The sequence below is a fragment of the Bos javanicus genome, chromosome 5 (genome assembly GCF_032452875.1).
Source record: "Bos javanicus breed banteng chromosome 5, ARS-OSU_banteng_1.0, whole genome shotgun sequence".
Taxonomy (NCBI): domain Eukaryota; kingdom Metazoa; phylum Chordata; class Mammalia; order Artiodactyla; family Bovidae; genus Bos; species Bos javanicus.
In genome coordinates, this window is record NC_083872.1 from 24,496,889 (window position 1) to 24,520,114 (window position 23,226).

Consider the following 23,226-nt stretch of genomic DNA (forward strand, 5'->3'; position numbering starts at 1 on the left):
CCTCAGGAGAGGGAAGCATCAAGCATCTCATATTGAAGTTGAAGCTCAATAGAGGGATGGGTTTTGATTGGTGGGGTTAAATCTGCAAGCAGGGGTCTCTAATGGAATGGAGGTGTTGCCCACCCTGGTCACAGAGTCCTGGGTGCCTCAGCCAGGTCTGAGGAACCACATTCAGAAGGTTCCATGACAGAGAGTAGCTACCTGATGGACTGGCCTCAGCAGCCTCCCCTTCAAGTCCCCCTCAGGTCAGAGCAGCAAGCCTTGATCTCTCTGCACAAGGCTTTGGTCTGTCACCTGCTCGGAAGTCTCCTGCTCCATCTCAGTTGGAATTCTAACTCTTGATAATTGCTACGACCAAATGGCAGTTGCTCTCAAGCTCCCTAGGACCAGTCCCTTCATGGATGGGTGGGCCATGAAGAAGCATTCAGCTGGGGGCTGAGCATCAGATGGACACGATGTTTTTGTTCCAATTAACGCTCTCATTTTTCTCTGGTGGGACTGTATTTTGGTGTTCTCCCTCTACACCTCACCTCTTTTTACACTTTACCATCTCCACTGCTGATTACCACTCTTCTCAATTTATACATTTCATTAATATATTATTTCCATCCTTTTTGGTCATTAATAAAGATGTTAAATAATTCTGAACCAAATTCTCACCCCTGTAGGGCCCTATAAGGCACTTTCCTTTAATTAGTTGTGCTACCTTTCATCTCTCTAATGTCCTTTGGTTTCAGATTTCCAGCTGGTTTTTTTAATCCATGTGACTTTTTATCCAGTCTCGTCTGAACTAATTTCACGAGTGAAAATCTGAGAAACGTTTTCCTGAGTGTTGATTCAGGTCCAGACCTACAGAGAGCTTTGCTGTATTCAGATTTTTTTTTGGAAACAGATTAATAGAGTACAATTTGGTCTTAATAAATTGAGCCTTCCTAATGTACCTCTTTCTAATATTCTTTTCAATCATAATGGTAGTTTCTCCATTAATGTCATGGTAATTTGCATTGTGTTGATGTCAGGTTTCACAAAAGGTACTCTTCCTGTCAAGAGTAATCCTCTTAGACCTTTCCAGAGATAACTAGTTCTTAGTGGTTGTGCTATTTCCGGTGTCTTATAATGACTTTGTTTTTAAAAAAATAAAATTAAATAACTGGGTATTCTGTAATCACCTAATTAACCAGTTTCTAATGTGCTTTTTTTAAAATATCAAATAGGCAGTGATTTAAAGCCAGAGTTCCAAATATTTTATTAAATAATTTAAAATTGTGCAGCCATTTAAAAATAACTCTTAAGTCTTTAAAATGTAACTGACAGGAAGTAAACTGTTCTGAGGTTAATTGTTGGGCAACCCAGGGCTCTAAGGGTTAGAGCCAATGATATTTTGATTTGATAAATGGAAATCCTTGGGCATAGGATGAGGGAGGAATCTCACTCCACAGGGCTATAAGGAATAATCTCTTTGCATCAAGCTAGATTATGTTTTTAAATTAACCCCTTGTATGTGTCAGCTTATGGGACCTGCTACTTCATTTCAGGTTATGAATGAAGTCTTGATTCAAATACAGAAATAGATCTAGAATACTGAGTGTGTGGCGAGATCATTCTTGGCCTTTTGTATGTACTGGATTTTTAAAGACTATTTATCAGTAAAAATAGCAAGTGTTGTATTTCTAAGAATTGTAGGCATATAGTACAGCCATATAGGCACACTGTCTTTTCTTGTATATCTGTGTTGTTTATTTAATGAGGTCTGCTTGGTAGCACTTTAACTCACTTATTAAAAGAGGTTCTCCAAGCAGACAAAGGACAACTAATCTGACCCTCTTTGCAAGCAGATCTGAAGCATCTGCTTTCACAAAATAGACCAGGGCTAGATTCCATCTTAGAAACCTCTGTCAACAATAAGGTTTTAAAACAAAATCCTTTTGAAAGTAGCAGGACTGTCTCTACTCAGGGGGAAATAAAAAGTTAATCAGGTGACATGGCAGGTCCTCTGATGGTTTTTGTGGAGCTGTTTAAAGAGCAAACTATAACCCTCTTTAGAAAATCTGTTTTAGGCTAGTTAGAAGGCTCTCTTTTTAGCCTCTCCTGAAAGCAAAGAAGTAGCATTTACTTGGCATATTTGAAATTTCACTTGAGCAGACATCAACTGTCTAAGTAGAAGAAGTGAGAAGGGCTATCTGCAAAGAAACCCGAGAATCAGAGCCGAGTTGGATATAAATGTGAAGTCTGCATCACATTTATAGGTAGATGAAGGTTTACCTAAAGTCTCTTGCTTCCCAAGGAAGACAGTGGACCCAGTAGAGCAGGAGTCCGCCAGATTTTTTTCTTCAAAAAGTCAGACAGTAAATATTTCAGGCTTTGCAAGCCATGTGATCTCTGTTGCAAAGACTCAGCTCTGCCATTATAGTGCAAACGCAGTGACAGACAATGCATAAATGATGGTGTGGCTGTGTTCCCAAAAAACTGTATTTATGGATGCTGAAATTTGAATTTCATGTGTTTACACATGTCATGGAATATTCTTCTTCTTTTGACTTTTTTTTTTCCATAGGCTGCCCAAGAACAAGCAGTGGACTGAATTTAAACTTGCTCAGGCAAATCTAGGAATTTGCTTTTTCCTGATCTAGTGCACCCAGAGGTCCTGTGTCCCCCACAGTACCTCGTGCCATCCCAGGGATCCTGTAGGTGTTTAACAAATACCTGTTCACTTAGCTGGCATCCTGTCAGAGCAAAGAGTAAGCCTTTTGGTATACAACACACACTTGACATTTGCGAGGGATTTATTTCCACGTCTTTGCTAATCCCCCTATTCCAAGTACCACTCTTGCAGATAATTTCCCCCATAAAATGCAGTCAACTCTAACAGAATAATTAAAGTGACCCTCTCAGGCCCTCTGTGATTCTATAAATACAGGACTCAAGTCCTTTACTAAGTGATTAAAATAAATTCTGCCACTGAAATCAATTCCCTGTCACATTACATCATTGCTGTGATGACATTAACAATGAATTTACCTCAATCTGGAAAATCAATCCACGGTGATCATGAGCGATGGTGACTGTTCCACCATATAGCACCTGTGTTTGTCAAGGAGCAGAATGATAAAATATCCTTTCAGCAGGGTGGGCAGCGTGGCAAGGCCATCCTGATGAGCATCATACATACGAAGGAGCAGTGGATACTGGGGTGCTCGAAGAAGCAGGTGGCAGGCAGGTGCTGGACATGAGCTCCCCCAGGGTCTTAAGTGGCTTCCTCCTAGACTTTATCCTCTAAGTGGATACACTCGGTATTTATGACTTAGCCAAACTCCACATGATTAAGCATCTGTGGACCTGGGGGTCATTTTCTAACACTAGGAGTGTGAGTATGAAAATTCACTCATACTAAAGATCTGCCGAGCTTTGTATGGGCTAGAATCTTAGAATCTTGCTCTGTTTGGTCCATATTATAGAAAAACATAGACTTACTGGAAATAGTCTACAAAACAACTACTCAATAAGCAAAAAGATAGACAATGGCATCTGTAGAGAAAAATGAAAGAGATCAAGATTGGTTTGTCTTTGAAAGGGAAAATGATTCTTGCTGTCAAATAAAGGGCTTTTTTTTTTTTTTTTAAGGGGAATTTGATTAGATGTTGCAAATAGAGAAGTAAGGTGCATAAATCTACATGATATGGGGCCCCAGTTATTGGGTTATTCCAAGGGAAACTTTCTTGATAGAAAAAAACCTGATAAAGCTTGTAGTGGGTTCCAAGGAGGAGATGGTATCTACAAACGTGGAATAACAATGGGTGGCTCCAGGAGTTTAGGCATCCAACTACTTGATATTAGGTGACTCAACTGGTTGGTTTCTTGAGGTTTTTTTTTTTTTCCCTGCAGTATACTCCTTGAGTCAAATAGCCTACTGAAACTAACAAACAAAAAATAGGAACTGCTTTCTTGGGAGTTTACGTTATCCTGGATGACATTTATTCCAACTTGATGATGCATCTGTTGTTGACTTACAGTCAGTGGACGCCTCATCTTTTACTTCATTTTGTTACGTTGTGAGCCTCCAGAGGCTGTGAGGCAGTAAGCATGTTTGAGAACTCTAGTGATATCTCACTCTTCAGACAGAATATCAGACCCTTCAACTGTATTTTCAACTGTCTTGTGAGACAAAGACTAATTGCTTTGACCTCATGCTGTTGCATGTTGAGAGACGTGAATCTTCAGCAGTCCTCTTTGAATACATTGATTTCATTAAACACTGTCGGCTTGTGTTTGCAAAATGTTGTAATTTCCCAGTGATTTCTTCGAACGGCAGTGCATAAACAGATTTTTTGGAACAATGCCATTTCTTAGCTTTGATCTTGTGTTTTAATCTTTTCTTTCCAATAGGTCTTCTCTGTTACATCCATTGAGCCACAGAAAATATCGACCTTAGGGAAAAGTAATGTGACCGTCACGGGAGCAAACTTTACCGAGGCATCGAACATCACAATGATCCTGAAAGGAACCAGTACTTGTGATAAGGATGTGTGAGTTGAAATATTAGTGATTTATTCTTGGTAACATACTGAAAAGCTAAAGCTTATACCAAAGGAATAGCATTGAGATTATAATCTTTTTATGATTAATTTCTTTCCATGTGCCAATGTGAGCCACTTACTCTGTATATTTGATATAACATGATTTCAAGAAGTAAAATCATTTAAGCACCACATTGAAGTTAATTGTGAGAGAATCTGTGCTATGTAACCCCCAACACCTCAAAATACAATAATTCCAGGACGTTGGGTATTGGGATCTTGATTTGTTTTCATGAACAAAATCAAGTAAGTTGAGGAACAGACATCATTTTGAAGATGATCACTTAGAAAAATAGTTGAGTACCTTAGAATTTGATGGGAAAATAGGGCCACTCTTCCAATGTATTACTGAAAGTTGAGAGGACAAATTTTCTGATCCATTTTATTCTTTTGTTGCATTCTCTGTATTGCAGCTTAGCATGCATGCATGCATTGGAGAAGGGAATGGCAACCCGCTCCAGTGTTCTTGCCTGGAGAATCCCACAGAGGAGCCTGGTGGGCTGCCATCTATGGGGTCACACAGAGTCGGACACGACTGCAGCGACTTAGCAGCAGCAGCAGCTGTACTGGAATGGTTTCAGGCTCAAATAATAACTAAATGAAACATCTATTAGTGTTAAAAAGAAGAAAACACCCCAACACAGATGACTTCTTTTCCCTAACACATTCTTTCAATGAAACTTTGAGAGAAGAAAATCTCGGTATTTTACTAACACTCTTGTGTAAATGTTACTCTCCAAAATGAGATAAAGTAACAATAACATAATAAATCATTTGAGTTTTCTGCTTGTTACTGTTTAGAGGTGTTGGCCAATTTAAAGTAGAAAGATGTTGCCATCTACATGATGTAGAGTAGTGAGTTTGTTCTCACCATGGAAATGTGTCAAAGACAATCCACTGAAGCATGGTGTTTTGGTTCTTAACTACTAAAACAGATTTGTACAGCATTTTAATTTGCCACATTTATATACTGAATTCTTTGTTTTAATTCATTTGCTGCATCTAACCGTCATCCCCTTCCCCTCCTAGCAGTAAATTTGGGATGTCTGTCATTTTGATGGAGAAAGCTACTCCTTGGATGCTCTTCTCTGTTCTGCTATTTACCAGAATTATCCAGCACTCATTAGTGGCTGTATCTATGCGACATAGGTATTTTTGTATCGTTTATCCTGGCTAAATACCTCGCTGCAAAAATCTTTCATTTTGTGTAGTGAAGTTAGACACCTGTGTGTGCACTGAAAGGCAGTCAGCTTCACTGGAAAATAAGGCGTTTTTTAGAGCATTACCCTGTTTCTGACTCTTTATGCTCTCATTTCAATTCCGAGTGTGTCTTGAGATACTGCAGTTATTAAATTAAATGACTAAGAGAGACCTTTCTGCATGTAGCATTTCAGTAACCACATCTGTGTAGTGAACCCAAGTTCACGAGCAGTAAACATAATACCCAGTTAATTCTGTATCAGAGTTCATGCCATAATCCTAACCTCTCTTAATACTGCATTTTTAAAATACCTAATTATTCCAAGGAGAAAAATATAAGAATAGTAATGGAATGATCCATATTTCTGCCTCTCTCATTCCAAAATTGATAAACAAGTTTGAATTTTAATGATCAGCCAGTTTACAGTGAGTTTCCTAGAGCTTTGCTCTGAATATAAAATCTTAGAATGTAAATTTGAGGAAGTGTCAGTACAGACTGGCTCAAATGTTTCTGAATTTGCCTTGTTGTTAGAATGAATCTGTTATTACTGCTTAAAGGCTGTGGGCATTACCATCGATAATCATGTACAAAGCCTTTAAGTAATAATAGTAGATTCTCATGTGGTATAATTATACTGAGCGTTATTCAGACACAACCCCGTCTTCATGACTTGTGCTTTAGAGGCTCATTGTAGATGTGATATACAGAGGAAGCTGCAGAGGGAATGCTGTAGAAGGCTTTGCTCTGACTTCCAAAGGGTGTTGAGGGCATGCCCTGCAGATTTCAAGAGCACCCAGGACAGTCCCAGCTAAATTCCTGTCTGGAGATCATCAGGAGCTCTGATGCTGGTTTATTCCAAGGCCCCTGGGCTCCTGGCATGGACTTTAGTGTTGAACTCTTTGTTCTTTGAATGGCAGAATCCATCTCTGCCCAGGGTTGGGTTCTACCACACCTTCCCTGCAAGCGCTTGATTGATTTTCAAGTCTTTCACTGTGGAAATTTCCAATCGTACACAACAGAGAACCTCTTCATATCCTCCAACTTCCAAAGTCAACGTTTTACCAATCTTATTTCATTTATCTCCTCCACATTTTTGAGAGTGATGGGAAGATGGAGGCTAGAGTTTTTAAGAGTATATCCCAGGATATCACACCATATCCTTTGACTCATGACTACTTCAGTATGTATGTGTAACAGATAAGGATGGTGCCATTAGCACACTCAAAACGAATAGCAATTCCTTGATAAACTTTGATACCCAGTCCACTTTGAACTTCCTATTATATTAGGGCTTTTCAAAGGCTGCTGCTGCTGCTGCTAAGTTGCTTGTCGTGTCCGACTCTGTGCGACCCCCTAGACAGCAGCCCACCAGGCTCCCCCATCCCTGGGATTCTCCAGGCAAGAACACTGTAGTGGGTTGCCATTTCCTTCTCCAATGCATGAAAGTGAAAAGTGAAAGTGAAGTCGCTCAGTCGTGTCCGACTCTTAGCGACCCCATGGACTATAGCCCCCCAGGCTCCTCTGCCCATGGGATTTTCCAGGCAAGAGTACTGGAGTGGGGTGCCATTGCCGTCTCCATTTTTAAAGGCAGTGGTTGCATTTCCTTCTCTCCCCACTTCTAAGGGAAATGTAAATAAAAACATAAAAATGCACAAAAGAGAAAGGAACGCAGCCCCAGATAATGCCCATGCTGGGTAAGTGGGCCCTGATTAATCAGTATCTGCCCGCGGCTGTTCTGATGGTTTGGGGGCTGTTGTAGTTCAAATGAAGTTCATATCCTGTCTCCTTAGGTAATCACGTGTGCTAGCTATCTGAGTCACCAAAGAGCTCTGTTCTACCCCTTTATAGGATACAGGTTAGCCACGTGGTAAATGCCACCCATATGCAATTCTCTCTTCCGTCGAGCCGAAAAGAAATGAAGGATGTGTGTATCCAGTTCGATGGTGGGAACTGTGCTTCGGTGGGACCCTTGTCTTACGTTGCTCTGCCCCACTGCTCCCTCATATATCCTGCTACCACCTGGATCAGGTACTTTCTAGAGTGTATTTTTCTCTTGTTGTGGTTAACAAGGCCATATGTATAAAGATCATGGGTTTCATTCAAATAAATATAGAAATAATTGTCATAATTTTCACAAACTTCCTCTTTAGGATTTATTCTTAGAAAATAAAGCCATACCTGAGAGGTAGGTAGTCTCCCATCATCACAGTAAATGCTGTGAGTACATCTTGTTTTATTCTTAGCTGTGGCTGCCAGGAAACTCACAGCTGAAACGTTTGTTAAAATTCTGGTTTCTCTTCAGATTATGTTTGTGTTTCTCAGTGTCTATTCAACTGTAACTAAGCCTGGGTTTCTGATACAAATACTTAATCCTCTTCACTACATTTCACTCCTGCATATGCCCCAAAGCTTCTTCCTTCTTATAGCCTTCATTTTATAACCTTTAGAGTAAACTCTTTTGAACAATTTCAAGAAATATTGGGAACTATCTAAATGAGAAGCAGTGTCTACATTTCAAAGATACTCTCTATGTGAGAAATGGAAATTCCAAAGAAACTCTTGCAGATGACTCTGTTACATTAAGAAAAAAAAATTCTCCCCCTAGTTGAATTTAAATTCACATTAAGATTTTGGAATATAAACCTAAAGATAGTTTCTCCATCTAACACAGCATGAAACTAACTTTCAAAGTACTGTCTAGGTAAAACTACAGATGAAGCTTTGTTTAAAAAAAAAAAAAGAAAAGGAAAATGAAAAAAAATCACTTCTAATATTCTCATTTAAGATGAAGTGAGAGGTGGATGTATTAGGCTGCTAGGGCCGCCATAACAAAGTACCACAGACTGGACTGCTTAAATGACAGAAATGTATTTAATCAAAGTTCTGGAAGCTATGAGTCCAAGATCAAGGTGCTGTCAGGGTTGATTTATCCTGCAGCCTCTCTCCTGGGCTTGCGGAGGGCCATCCTCTCCCTGTGTCTTCACAGTGGTCTTCCCTCTGTGCCTGTCTGTGTTATAATCTCCTTTCTTTCTTTTTTTTAATAAGGACACCTGTCATATTGGATTGGGACCCACTCTAATGACCTCAGTTAACCTTAATTCCCTCTTTCGGGGTCCTGTCTCCAGAGACATTCATGTGCTGAGGTCCTGGAGGTTGGGACTCCAGTTCCACTCCTAACAACAGCATGAGGAAAGCTGACGTTTCCAAACCAAGGCTCTGGCATGGTTCTCCCAGCCGTGCGTCTCAGTCCTTCCTATAAATAGGAGCAAACGGTGATGCAACACTCCCCACATGCCAGGGTGTCAGGTCTTCTGACTCAGGAAATCCTCACAAGACCACGGGGTCCCCTATGCATAACCCTTTCTGCCAATGAGGAAACTGGGGTGTGGAGCGTTCAGACAGCTTGCCCAGGCTCCCGGGCAGCCTGGCCCAGGCTTGCTGTGCTCGGTGCTTTGTTGTAAGATAGGAGGTTTCCTAATGTCTCATCACCTGTGACAGTCTGAGCCAGTGTCTCTCAGTTACTCCTGGGCAAGAACACGGCTCTGCAGTCTGGCCATTGGCAGACCACACTTGGCCTGGTTTTCTAGTAATGGTGACAGGCTGGCGTGAGGCCAGCTTGGCCTTCCCCCTGGTGGCTGGAAGGTTCAGGGCTTAACACCTTCCCTCTGCCCTACACAAATCGGCCTTCTCATGTCCATTTCCTGGTCTTGTCATCATGGGCTCAGCTGGCCGACGGAGCTGACCTGTTCAGGCTCCTGTCCCTTGGAATGAGTGTCTAGTGACCTAAGTGAACAGGGGTGTGAGGGCCGCCAGAGCTATGGACAGCTGTTTATTTCACATCTAATGGCCATTTTGCTGAAATGCAATTATGTGCTAAGAATATGTGAAATCATTTGGCTTAGTTTTGGAGAGCTAGGACATAGTTGTTATTTATATGATTTACCAAATAGGAATTTAGATTTGTAATGTCATTTATAATTTTACCTTGTCCAAAGTACTCCCTGTCTCCCTACATAAAATGTAATTGGTAGGTTGGGAGTTTGATTTTGAAAATTGTTAGACTGAAGAGTCTTTCTATAGATTAAACAGCAATCAAACAAAATTCTGTTTAGTGAAACCTTTTCAAGGTGCAGCTGATGATCTAATTATATGGGGTAACATGATACAATAAAATTCAGAATTCTAGAAAAGAATCTGGGCATTTTCCTAGAATTAAAACAGGATCCAACCTGAATTTTTACATTTATGTTTCTTAAAAAACTATGATCTGTGGCCAGTATCATGAAAAGACATAAAAATGTCATGCATTGGGAATTAAAATTTATTAATTTGCTCTCAAACGTAACTGAGTAAATTATGAATAAATGATGGTTTTATTCACAAATGCAAAATGCCTGTGTATGGATCTATGAAACTCCTATTTTTTTCTTGCAGTGGTGGTCAAAATATAACCATCATGGGCCGAAATTTTGATGTAATTGACAACTTAATCTTTTCTCAGGAGGTAAAAGAAAAAAATGTAAGTCTTCAGCTGCTTTGTAATAATAGTTATAGTGAATAATCTTCAAGGATGATTTTTGTTTTCATCACACTAAAATGTTTGTTCTTGTTCAGTCCCTCAGTCGTATTTGACTCTCTGTGAGCCCATGGACTGCAGCATTCCGGGCTTCCCTGTCCTTCGCTGTCTCCTGGAGTTTGCTCCAACTCATGTCCGTTGAGTCAGTGACACGTTGAGGATACTTTTGGTTTCTGTGCTTTTGTCCTGTTACAAGGTTTTACGTGTTGCATGATATTACCATCTGTGCTATAATGGAAATAATGAGACCTCAGACTTGGCGTCGCGAGTTGTGGCGCAGAGGGGAGAGGAGTGAGCTTGGCGTGGCAAGAGCTGCCGCCTTCTCCCTGTGTGATTGCGGCGAGTCCTGTTAATGAGGCTGCGCTCATGAACACGTGTGAACATGCCTTCTGAGTGGCTGAGGTGTGAGGTACAGATGAGTGTTTCTGGGACGAGTAGGTGGCGGTGGTTCCACTGCACTTAGCGTGCTGTTTTTCAGAGATGCAGTGACCTGCTAAGCTCCCAGAAAGCCTGTCACGCGCCTCTCCTCTCGCCCGGTCTCTTTGAACTGATTTGCGACCTTCCTTCTGACCTCACCACCTCTTGCCCTTCATCTCCGCACCCAGGGGTCTGGCCCCATCCCCTCTCAGTTCTTGCCCCATCACAAGTCACACACGGGCCTTGTCATGGGAATTGATGGATTTCAGAAGCAGGCTGGGGCCGCTGAGTGTACATATCAGCTCTTCTCGAATGCTCTCCTCATTCTCTGTTCCTCTTTCTGTTCTTCCTTCATGAGAGATGTGATAACAGCCTCTCGGAGGCCCAGTCAGACCACTTCCTGGCAAAACTGACAGGCATGCGAGTGGCCGCAAACCTGGCCTCTGCCTGGGGCCAGTGTGGCTTCTGGCCTAGATCCAGGAGGCCTTCCTAAGCCCTCCCAGAGCCTTGTCAGGATGCACATCCACGTCCTAATACCCTTCAGAGTCAGCTCCAAGCCTCACGTTGTATCTGACTCTAGGTCACATCTCCGTGACGTCAACACCTCCTGTTGAGTGGTTCGTATAGGTTGACCTCTGACCAGAGGCCTTGCTTGCGTTTGTAAGTGAACTTGCTCTCCCTCCCACTGCTGTCCCTGAATCAAGTAGAATTCATTGAGTACCTGCTGTGGGCAACACATTTTCCCAGGCCCAGGGGACAAAAGAAATGACAGAGTCATTGCCGTCATGGCAGGAGATGGCTAATTGACTGGGATGGGAAGCTGAGAGCGCAGGGTATCGTTAAGTTCTAGGTCTGCTGACTCTCTTCTGGCTCAGACACCCAACTGTGTGTTGCTAAAGGAAAGGGTGATTAAAACTGGGCAGATTTCAGTAGGTCTGTGGTGTGGAGCAGGATGGTAGGACTTGGGCAGGTGGAAGCAGGAAGGGAATTTCAGGTACGGAGGAGACAAAGCTACTCAGAGGCCCCTGGTGGGAATATCAGTGATTTTCCAGCTCTGCTGGAACCAAGAGGATGGGCTGGGAATGAACCAGAGGGATGGCTGGAAAACCACATTGGGCCATAAGAAAGGATCAGACTCAAAATGTTGCCCTTAATTCTGTAGGCGATGGGGAGGGATTGAAGATCTTTGAGCAGGGAGTGGCGTGAGGTAAGTACCCTTTATGAGGATGAGTTTGGCAATGTTGCATAGGATCATATGTGGAGGAGTAACTGAAAAAGAGCCTGGGAGGTCCCTGAGGATGCTCGTGCAAGTATCCAGGGATGCTCAGGAGATGGTGGAGCTAGAGATGACTAGTCATTTCTCTGGCGTTGTCCTTGGAGGGAGTATGTGAATGACGTCCTTGGAGTGAGGGCAGAGGGAAGGAAGAAAAGAGGGCCTAAGATGGAATCTTACAGAACAGCTTCATTTGAAGGGATGAAAGAAAATAAGGTGGCCAAGAAGTTTCTTCAGAACTGCAGAAAAAGAGTATTTCAGATGACGGGAGCTGGTCACAGGTGTGGAAATCTGGAGAGTTGAGAATAATGAGGTTAGGATGACCCTATCCCCAGTCATCTTCCTGGAAGGTATCTTCAGCAAAAAGCCAGCCGGCTGGGGTTACGGCTGTTGAGAAGGGAGAGGCTGTGGGTTTTGCGGTTTTCTTCATGCTGCCAGAGATGTGAAGGAGAGATTCAGGGCAGTCGTTTGGAAAGGGGCTTAAAGGGGAAGGGAGGTTTTGCTTGTCCGTGTCTCAGCGCTTTGCATCTGATTTTCTCACCTGTTGCTTCTTCCTACCCTCTTTTCAAAACTCCAATATTAGACAGCAAATAATAAAGAGGAAAACTCCCCACCTAGCAAATTTCATTTTGTGAGGTTTAGTTGCTCTCCTTTAGAATATTTGTCAACCTCCCCTCTCCCAGCAGCTTTCTCTGCCCATCTCTTTGTACTCCTGAAAATGACAGTATTTATGTTTGCTATTTGTTTTAAAGAAGCTGGTAAAGCTGCTGTTGTTTAGTCACTAAGTTGTGTCTGACTCTTTATGACCCCATGGACTGTGGCCTGCTAGGCCCCTCTGTCCGTGGATTTCTCCAGGCAAGAATACTGGAGTGGATTGCCATTTCCTCCTCCAGGGGATCTTCCCCACCCAGGCCCCTCGTCTCCTGCACTGCAGGTGGGTTCTTTACCAATGAGCCACCAGGCAAGCCCAAGTTTGTAAAGCAGGCCATCCTTTCTGCCTTGTTTTCCATCTTCGTGCTCTTTCTTTCACGGGGGCTGCTTTGTCCCTTTCACTTTTGTTTCCCTCTATTTTTTGTCAGGCCTGCAAAGCATTTTCCTCCTTATGGTTAGTGATTTCTGCTAAAGCACAGACATTACCCAACACAGGGAAGCCAGGAGCATGCAGGCCAGCAGCTGCCCTTGCTGAGGGACCGGCTCCTCCCTTCCTGCAGTTTCCCAGGACTCAGCCTTGATGCCCTGAAGGACACACAGGCTCGCTGGGGCAAAGCTTTTCCCTTTCTCTCACTGACTTCTTTCCAAGTACCCTTTTCCCCACATTGTATCATCTTCTGCTTTCATTATTACTGATAGTGTTAATAATCTTCTGAGCATTTGTTGAGGGCTTTTTTTGCATGAATGTGTAAGCATCTTCACATGGAGAGTCTCATTTAATTTAGTGAGCCCTCCTCTCGTTTAGAGTGAATTCAACCCCATGAGATAGGTAGTACTGTTATCCCCATTTTACAGAGAAGAAAACAGAGGCACAAAGGGGTTCAGTTGCCCAGGTCACTTAGCTCTTCAATCCCAGAGCTGAGATTCATTAATGAAGCTGTCAAAATGCTTTTTTCTTCTCCCTCAGGTCTCTGAATATTGTATGGCAAATTCCTGCAGATTTTTAGCCCCCAGTTTAAAGAGTTCGAAAGGACCTATAAATGTCACTGTGAAGCTCAGAGTCCAGGAGACCGCCTTGGATTGTGGAAGCTTGCAGTACCTCGATGACCCCAGATTCACAGGGTATCGAGCTGAATCTGAGGTGGACACAGAGTTGGAAGTAAAAATTCAAGTATGTCTCTCTCATTCAAGGTGTGGCGGGGGGAATGTGCACCCCTCAACCGAAAAGGTGTGTTATGTTTGTGAGTTTCCACATGTGCCCAGATTTCTTCATCTTTTTCTTCACAGAAAGAAAATGATAACTTCAACATTTCCAAGGAAGACATTGAAATCACTCTCTTCTATGGAAAAAATAAGTCATTAAATTGCAGCTTTGAAAATATTACTAGAAATCAAGATCTTACCACCATCTTTTGCAAAATTAAACACATCACTGCTGCAAACAGCATCGCCACCTCTTCCAAGAAAGTTGACGTAAGTCACCTGACAGACCTACCTGTGGTTTCACCGTATTTGGAGAAATTCTGATAGCTTACGGCAAAGAATGCCGGGTTCCTGATCTCCAAAGAGGAGGAGTTAGCTTCAGGACCAGGGACTCTGCTTGAGACACTCAGAACTTCGTGTGGCAGAAATTTTGTTACAATGAAAAAGGGCAAGAGAAGGCTTCTGACACAGACATCAGAAGGCAGTGGAGAGTTCCCCACTTGCTAGTCTTTTCAAAGTCTTATGAACTTTTTCAATTAGTTACTAACAATAGAAAGGTCTTACCAGACCCACTCCCACAACATACATCTTAACATAGCAGAATTAGTCAGAAGGTTCCTGTTAAGGAGAAACATGTCCCCCAGCAAGATACATTGTTGTTATATAATCATTAGTACAGAACTTAAGGGAAAACATACACTTGAGTAAGATAAGTTGCTTTGTTGTATAATCATTAGCTCTGGGCTTAAAAAAAAGACTAACTTTCTTTAAGAAATAGATTGTTGCCATAACAACTCAGAGCTTAAGGGGGAAAAAAAAGTCTTATGTGACTAAGATGAAGGAATGTAGGGAAAAAAAAGTTTGTCCTTTTCTCCTCCTTAAGGGTCCTAGACCCCTCTTCTCCTTGGGGGCCCTAGACTCCTTATCAGCCTATCTAAGAATTAACTCTCTCAATTCCTTGGCTAAACCAGAAGCCAAGATAGAATCTTTTATGGATCTTTGGGTCTTCACTTCAAGTGAAGATAAACAAAGCTCGTGTCTCAGGCGCAAGCATTATTTCCCCAAAATAGCTTGCAGAAGCCATCCATGTGCCTCTTGGAATGGCAAAGCATTGAGCACACCATTGTTTATAATAATAATGTCTTGATAGCTTTTGTTCTAGCCATAGAACAGTCTTTTGTTCTAGACTGTAGCATCTGCAAGCAGAATCTCTAGACCCCATTGACAAATGAGCTGTCATTCTTTGCCTGAATGCAGAGGTGACATGTCTTAACAATAGAAACCCAGGATGGGGTCTCCCCAGCACCCTCAAAGTGACAGTGGAAGCTAGTGGAGACCAGGTAATCTATGAGTCATGGGCTGCTTCCTCTACTGTGAAGTCATACTCACTGCATTTAATCTTTTCCCAGACATGTTTGAGGGTCCCATCACTTGTATATTTATGTCCCATAATAAAGACACCAGACCATGGGGAAGGGAAACATATTGGAAACCTCCATTTTTAGTGTTCATGCCATATGAGACTCTGCACTCTATGTCCCTCCCAAAATGCTTTATCATCTAGAGTCATAAATAAATGGATAAAGGACAAGAAAAGAGAACATCAGACTGGAAGGCAAAACAAAAAATGTGTTCATGTCCCAGAGGCACCAGTTAATAGCTGTGTGACCATAGATAACTTGGCTCTAACTGAGCCTCCCTTGGTCCATCAGTTGTATGGTAAAGAGGGTCATAATAATTATAAAATGAATAACAACAGCTAAAGCCACAAGTGCTCCCATGTGTCAAGTTAGTTAAAAAGAGCAAAAGCTAGCGTTCTTCATTGTTCATGACTCATTCCTGAATGCCTGCGCTGGGACATAGGGATGAAGCAGAGAAGAAAACAGAACCCCCCCTAAAAAAAAAAAAAAAGTCCGCCTTTATGGAGCTTAGCTAATGAGGCATGCAGTATAGAAAATAAATGGAAGATGTGTCAGATGGTGGTAACTGATACAGAAAAGTGAAGCGGAAGGTAGGGGACAGTGTTGCAAGGTTTCTGAAGGTGAGCAGCAACGGGCTGCCTCTAAAGACGACTTTTGGGGACTTCCCTTGTGGTCCCAGGTGGCTCTAGTGGTAGAGAACTCGCCTGCCAGTGCAGGAGACATAAGAGACGTGGGTTCGATCCCTGGGTCGGGAAGATCCCCTGGAGGAGGGCATGGCAACTCACTCCAGTATTCTTGCCTGGAGAATCCCACGGACAGAGGAGCCTGGTGGGTTGCCGTTCATAGGGTAGCACAGAGTTGTACACGACTGAAGCGACTTAGCGTGCGTGCACACAGCTAACTTATCAGCTATCCTACCTAGCTTGCCACCTCTTTTTGTATCTTGGAGAAAACCATGTTGGGGGAAAAATGTGTTCCTCGCCTCGACTGGGTCTAATGACACTCTTTGTGTTATTAGGTCAAACTGGGAAACCTGAAGCTCTCTGTCGAACGGGAATCAGTTCTTTCCCCCTGGTATTTTCTGATTGGGCTTCCCATCTTGCTAGTGTTTGTCATTTTTGGTAAGTGCCCTGTTTAATTTTGTCAGAGAAATTATTTCCAGGGGCCTCTCGGCGGGCAGGAAGACTTTCATGCTTTCAGGGGCGTTTGCTTCAGTTGAGCATCAGTGAATGAAAACCCAAATCAAAACTTCGGGAAAGGACTAATAGTTTCACACCGAGGGCTTCCTAAATATTTTTTTTAGGATGCTTCATTAATAAAAGGCTGAATTACAAAGATGATACCTTGGTGTTTGAGAAATATAATCCACTCTGCTTCACTAAACTTGTGAATTATGATGACAGATGTCCCATTTACATGATTTCCTCGGAATTTCTCTGGGATATGGGGCTCCCAGGACTTGATCATCTCATCCTGCCTTCTCACCCTAGTAACACCCACACCCCTGACCCCAGCCCTTCCTTTCTGGCAGAACTGTATCTTGGAATTGTGATCTGTAACGTCTATTAAAATGTTCCCTGGCTCATCCAGGTACAGTGATCCCATGGTGGTTGCTCACTGGATGAACACCAGCCCACCAAGTTGTCTTGTTTGGCTCAAGGAGCATTTTTAAAACTTTGAAGTCACTGACAACATTTTAAAATGAGATGCTTCACATTCTTTAAAATCACTTGAAAATTGTAAAGATCTGGATCGTTGGATCCTGATGTTTCCATAGCATGGGTTTGCTACAGCTGGGGAGTGGCTCTGCCTGGAGGGAGGGCTTGTGTTCACCACGCTTTTGCCATAGACTTAACCACTCCCTTCCCTGGTGGCTCAGATGGTAAAAAATCCACCTGAAATGCAGGAGACCCAGGTTCAATCCCTGGGTCAGAACGATCCCCTGGAGAAGGGAATGGCGACCCACTCTAGTATTCTTGCCTGGAGAATCTCCATGGACAGAGGAGCCTGGTGGGCTACAACCCACGGAGTTGCAAAGAGTCAGGCATGACTGAGCGACTTCCACTTTTCCACCACTCCCTTACTGCTCCACACAGGCCATCTAACTCATCTGAGGGCCTGGTCCCTGTAGCCATTCAGGTTTTGACCCGTGTTTCTGAGCTGCTTTTCACTTTAAGTCTGTTTCCTCTTGTCCTCCTGGGGAAAAAAAAAAAAAAAAAGCTTCTCCAGAGCTATGGAGGCCTTTCAATTTCCTGTCTTAGTACAGGCATCGCCTTTCTGATGGTTTTCTGTTAATAGTTGCTCATCGCGTCCTTCCCTGTACTCACTGTTTCACTCACTCATCTATCCATTCATGCATGTGTTTACCTGAGGTTTGTTGAGCACCTGTTATGTTGCTGATAACTGTGCAAGACTCTGGACCTTGGGATGGTGAGTCCAGTCCTGGGCCTTTCTCTTGGGGAATTCCCGGTCCGGTGAGGAAAAGGTTTATATGTATTGTTAACTAGCCTAATGGAATGACTTCATTCTGTAGAGATCTTGTACTGTTTGTTGATGCTCATGTCAGGTATTTGTTAAGCTCTCCCAAGTTGGCCACCACTAGTATGCATCTAGAATCCAGAATTGGGCCTGATATTTTAATAAGGTTTTGGCTGGTGCTGGCTTTGAATAAGAAGATTACTTGTAAATTCTGAAAGCTGAGCTCAATTTTGAGAAATCCACTGCTGTCAGGCAGCTCTAGATAGAACAGTCTCATCATGGAGTCAATAAACTTTGTGACCCCCTAGGAAGGTCTGATCTCTTCCTGGGCTCCCTGTGACTCTTCCATCCTCTCCCTTCACTCTGTTGGTAGAGGCCATTGATGCTCTCTAAGGTGAAGAGGGCTCCATTTGACATGTGGCTCCTGATTTCATTGGTGCCTGGAAAGCCCTTTAAAATTCTCCTCCCCTTCTCACCATGTGTCATTAGCAGCTCCAGCAAGTGTACCCTTCAGTCCATCAATCATATATCCTGAGTGAAAACACGAAACACCCCTGGCCTAGGGCTGCCACCTGCGAAACACCCCCACTGTGGCTTCCCCTGGAGATTTCAGCCAGGAAAAAGCCATGACTGCAGGGAAGTGGCCAGCTAGCTCCCTTTGCAGGCAGTGAGCTGGTGCTGCCTATAGGGTGGTCTGCGGACCAGCGGTCCCAAGTGATGCTCCTGGGAAAAGGGTTCCACAGTCAAGTCAACTTGAGAATCACTGCCTGCTCCACCGTTTCTGGAAGATGCATGATGCATGTTATGATTAAGACTGTTGACTATGAAGGAGTCCAGTGCAGAGCTGTATAGTAAGTCCCTACATACGAACCTTCAAGTTGTGAACTTTCAAAGATGTGAATATGCATGTCAGCCCCTGAATAACGGTTGTTGTACTGTACTGCTGAAAATGTTTTTTTTTTTTAATTTTGGTTTTTTATGTACATGTTATTTTTGTTGAAAATATTATAAACCTGTTACAGTACAGTACTGTGTTAGTCGGGTACCTAGGCTAACTTCGTTGGACTTACGAACAACGTGCACTTACAAACCCACTATCGGAATGGAACATGATGGCACGCAGGTGGCTTACTGTATTGAATTTTATTTCCTCCGGCACCATTCACATCTACTGGTAACACGATCCTTTTATCATGAAATTTCTATTAAGGGAAGAAAAAATTTCTAGAATAATCAGGACAGTTGACAATAGTCAGGACAGTTGTTATTTTTTAAAAAGAAGCTCCAAATGCTTCCTGTGAGTTACTTATTGGAACCCTGTCAATATCATAAGGAGGCAGGCACTTTAACATGAGGCAGCCAGGCACAGAGATGCTAAGGAACTTACCTGGGGTCACGCAGCTAGTTAACAGCAGAGCGGGGACATGAACCAGTGCCGAGCTTGTTCAGTGTGCTGCCTCTACAGCATAGGTTAGAAGCAGAATGAAGTGGAGAAAGGAGCAATATCCAGATAGGGGGCTTCTCTGTGGACCACTCACCCTGTCACTGCATTTGATCTATGCAAGTTTGGCTCACACAGTTCACTGTGGATCTGTGGGGTTTTTTCTGCATTTAAGGTTCAACTTTATTTCTCTGGGGATGTTTAGAAACATTAAAACAGAACAGAACAATATAAGTGGCCTGTGGCTGTAGGGAGACTTGGCTTGTTTCATTACTTTTCAGCCAGCTGGAATCTTTGGTTACAAGCGAAGGTTATTTGATTTAGTTTTTACTTTGAAGATGAGTAGTTTTTTTTTTTTTTTAATTTTTCTGTTACATGTGAGCATCTTCCTCTCTAATGTGACCCCTCACTGGGAATTTTTCTTCTGAGCGATTCTGCCTCTTCCATGCTAGTCTTTCTGTCTTTCCCTCTGTTACAAGGACTGTAAAAGTTGGTTCTGTTTTTCCCTTTCTGTGTTTTAACCCGTCAATCTCTTGCTGGATCTCTATCTCTGCAGTGGCCGTGGGGGTGACCAGGCACAAATCGAAGGAGCTGAGCCGCAAACAGAGCCAACAATTGGAGCTCCTCGAGAGCGAGCTCCGGAAAGAGATACGTGATGGTAGGCTCCAAAGTTGTATTTGTAGAAAAACAAGGCTTTTTTATTGTCTTTTTTTTTTTTTTTTACCCTTAAATGGAACCAGCCACGTTAATGAGAACCATTTGTATGATCGAAGACAACTGAACAGCAGGGTCTAGGCCTGGCTTTGTATTTTATTTCAGTTTCTTCGCAGCCAACCAAGTAATTATCTATTGTTTCTTCTTTAATGAAAAGCAAGGTCATACTCTGTGTTAGACAAAACAGCAGAAGATCTTATCCGTTGTTGGTTGAGTTAAAATATTGCTCTTGGGATTCTGTTTTGCAGGCTTTGCTGAGCTGCAGATGGATAAATTGGATGTGGTTGATAGTTTTGGAACTGTTCCCTTCCTTGACTACAAACATTTTGCTCTGAGAACTTTCTTCCCCGAGGTAAAAGAGCATTGATCATCTTCCTAAGGTTGAGACTTGAATAATAATGAAGGTGCTTGTTGCTGTTGTCAAAAAACTGGTGTTTGCTTCCAAGGCAGCTGCAGATAATGTGCTTGGTACAGAATAATGGCTTAAATCTGAGCAGAGCGGGGAGGAGGAGAACTATTAATTGGATTGATGAGGGTAGAAAACAGTGATGGGTCACTGGCAATTACTCTTTGTCCAGTAACAAAACCTAGGAGGGACACGAGTTCAGAGTGATGATTTTTGCTTTATTTTACTACCAGTTTAGAACTGAATTTGTAGCTTGGGAAGTGAGCTAGTTTGTTTAAAAATCAATAAATTGTGGGCTGGCCAATTTGTTGTGTTTATCTGCATGACTTCCATTGCAGCCACTAGATTATTCACCATTACTTCGCAATTGGAGGTGGAAAGTGCTATTGGCCGAGAGGGAGGAACCTAGACATGCGTAGGATTTGAGTTAATAGCAGTCATTTTTAGCAGTGTAGAGTTTTACGGTTCTCTTCAGCAGTTATTCTCCAGCTGATCCATCGGTGTCACCCTCATTTAGCAGAAATAGCTGCATGAGATGATTAATTGATTTGTTCTAGGACTCCGAGGAATAGTCTACTTAAGCCTTTGGGTTTTTGGCCTCGCATTCTCACACCTCCATCTTCTCACCCACTCGCATAGCCTTCCTCATTCACCCTCCTAAGTCTTTGGCAACGTACGCTCATCCCCCTACCATCGCCTGCACATCCTGATACCCCAGTTCTTCCATATTGCCCTTCGCTCGTCCAGAACTGGGACCACATTGAGGCTCAGCCTCTGGAACACATCAACACCAATTATCAGATTTAAACCTAGATTCCTAAGCAAAGCCAGAAATCTCTCCAGGCCAAAAGAGAGATTGGGCCTATATTACTTTACCAGCAACTTCTCAGCTTCATTTGGCCAGAAGCCTAGCGTTCAGAAACCCAGACATGGGCAGTAAGCAATTTTCAGTTTCTCAATCATTCTAGAAGCAGACACTATGATATGTGATGCTGTGTCTGGAGGTTGGGGTACCTCTATAAAACACCTACCATATATATATATATATATATATATATATATATATATATATATTTTATTTTTGGTCCAAGCCTTAGTGTAGTAAATCAAGGAGGCTAGAAATAAGACCTTAACTTTTTGCACTTGTATATTTTTTTTAAGTTATCCTCCAAGAATATCAGGCACCGAGACTTACCATTTGGCAGTCCTCCATTTCCACGGCAGAACACCGCCTGGGGAGGGGAGTTGAATTCCCTGAGTCAGGATGACTGTGCCTGGCCTCAGCAAAGGTTGCGCCATGAGTCCTATTTCCCAGCTATCTGAGATCCCCATTAAGAATTTAATAGCAGTAAACTAAGAGAGTTCTACCATCTACAGGAGTATTGTGTGGGCTTTTATAGTTCAGGATTGCCCTTGAGTGCTGGAGAGAGTGATCTGTGGCCTGCAAAAAAAAGTCTTCCTGTCTTCTAAATTCAGTAATCAAGAGCAAGATTGAGTTGAGGAATGTAAAAGAACACTGTTGTGAGTGTTTAAAAAAAAAAAAAATCCCAGACACAATGCTGTATTATCTTAAAAGAGAGACATTTGCAAGAAGGCAAAATGATCTAACTCAGGGTTGTGTAGCATCTCAACCTGGGAAGACACAGGAAAAGCAAGCATACATTTGTTAGAACCCCGTTGTGAAGACCTGAGTTAAAATTGAATTGATAATAATTAAGAAAAGATGTGAGAACAGGGGAAGTTATTCCATGACAACACCAGTTGAAATGCATTCTAGACTTAGAAGTCCTGGTGATGAATAGATCCTTCACTGATAAATCTGGACCACATCTTCTAGGCCTGGAAGCTGGGAAGTGGGGAGAGAACTTGAGTGATGAATACCTACTCAATAACAACAGGCAAAACCCGGAGGAAATGGTACCTTCTCAGAGACCAAGGCATTACCAACTCGTAGTTTTTTGCCCTGCTAGTTTGGTTTTTTTGGATGTAAAAGCCTGGCTTTAAATTTTATCGGCAACTTTGTTTTTCTGAAAATAGAAGACATAAGGGTAAGCAGAGCATCTAACCACTTGGAGGAGAGGAATTTGAATGAAAGAAGGAAGGAGCCTTTGAACCCAGGGAGCCAGAGCAGTATTTCCCTATTTGACGTCAAGAATTAATCTGTTTAAATTGCCTATTGACATAAGGTTGGTTCAGCAGAAAAATATTAGGAACTAGAAAATGCAAACCTGGGGTCTGATTTTTCTGCTTATTACTAGTGGAGAGTATAACCAAAATAGTCTGAGATCTTCTGCTTGGGCTAACAAATTTGAAAATATAAGGCAAAAATTCTCTACAGAAGAAATTCACTTTAAATAACTTATGGTTTCAATGATTACCAAAACATTTAAAAATAACAGAATGTTTAAATTTATATTTTCATCCCATTGACTCAGTGTTACACGTCATGCTTTTTAAATTTTAATCATTTAATTCCAATATGATTTATGATACATTGATGGAAACTCAAATTTCAAAGTTTATATTCAGGGGCTACAGAGCATAAGACTTTAAAATATTTTTAGAAACCAGCAGGGCAATGGCATTGTGGTTTAGTTTGCTGTTAGTGATTAAAAAAAAAAAAAACAATAATGATAGCTGATGTGAAAACCTTACTGTGCACTCGTTTATTTTATTTTCACACCTAACCCACGAGGTGGGAGTCATTATTGTTTCCGTTTTGCAGATAAAGAAAGTCAGGTTCAGACAAGTTAAATGACTTGTCCAAAGTCATGTGACCAGCAGGTGATAAAACCAGAACTGGAACCCAAGTCGTTTGACTCCAGATTCTAACTTGTAGCCACCCCTCTCCATTCAGTCTTGAATAACATT

The 23,226-nt window shown here is 42.3% G+C and overlaps 1 protein-coding gene across 6 annotated transcripts in view; it reads left to right on the forward strand.

Annotated features, from left to right (window-relative positions):
* PLXNC1 (plexin C1) overlaps positions 1-23,226 on the forward strand; it is a 156,365-nt gene that overhangs the window by 83,345 nt on the left and 49,794 nt on the right. For all 6 annotated transcript variants that reach the window (XR_009736334.1, XR_009736333.1, XM_061415753.1 and 3 more), the window contains exons 10-17: positions 4,384-4,523; positions 7,624-7,803; positions 10,210-10,294; positions 13,660-13,863; positions 13,980-14,165; positions 16,335-16,437; positions 19,792-19,893; positions 20,198-20,301. Coding sequence is in view for 4 of the 6 variants with exons in the window: in XM_061415753.1 (XP_061271737.1) it covers positions 4,384-4,523; positions 7,624-7,803; positions 10,210-10,294; positions 13,660-13,863; positions 13,980-14,165; positions 16,335-16,437; positions 19,792-19,893; positions 20,198-20,301 (1,104 nt within the window). In the remaining 2 variants the exon portion in view is untranslated. The remainder of the gene's footprint in view (positions 1-4,383; positions 4,524-7,623; positions 7,804-10,209; positions 10,295-13,659; positions 13,864-13,979; positions 14,166-16,334; positions 16,438-19,791; positions 19,894-20,197; positions 20,302-23,226) is intronic.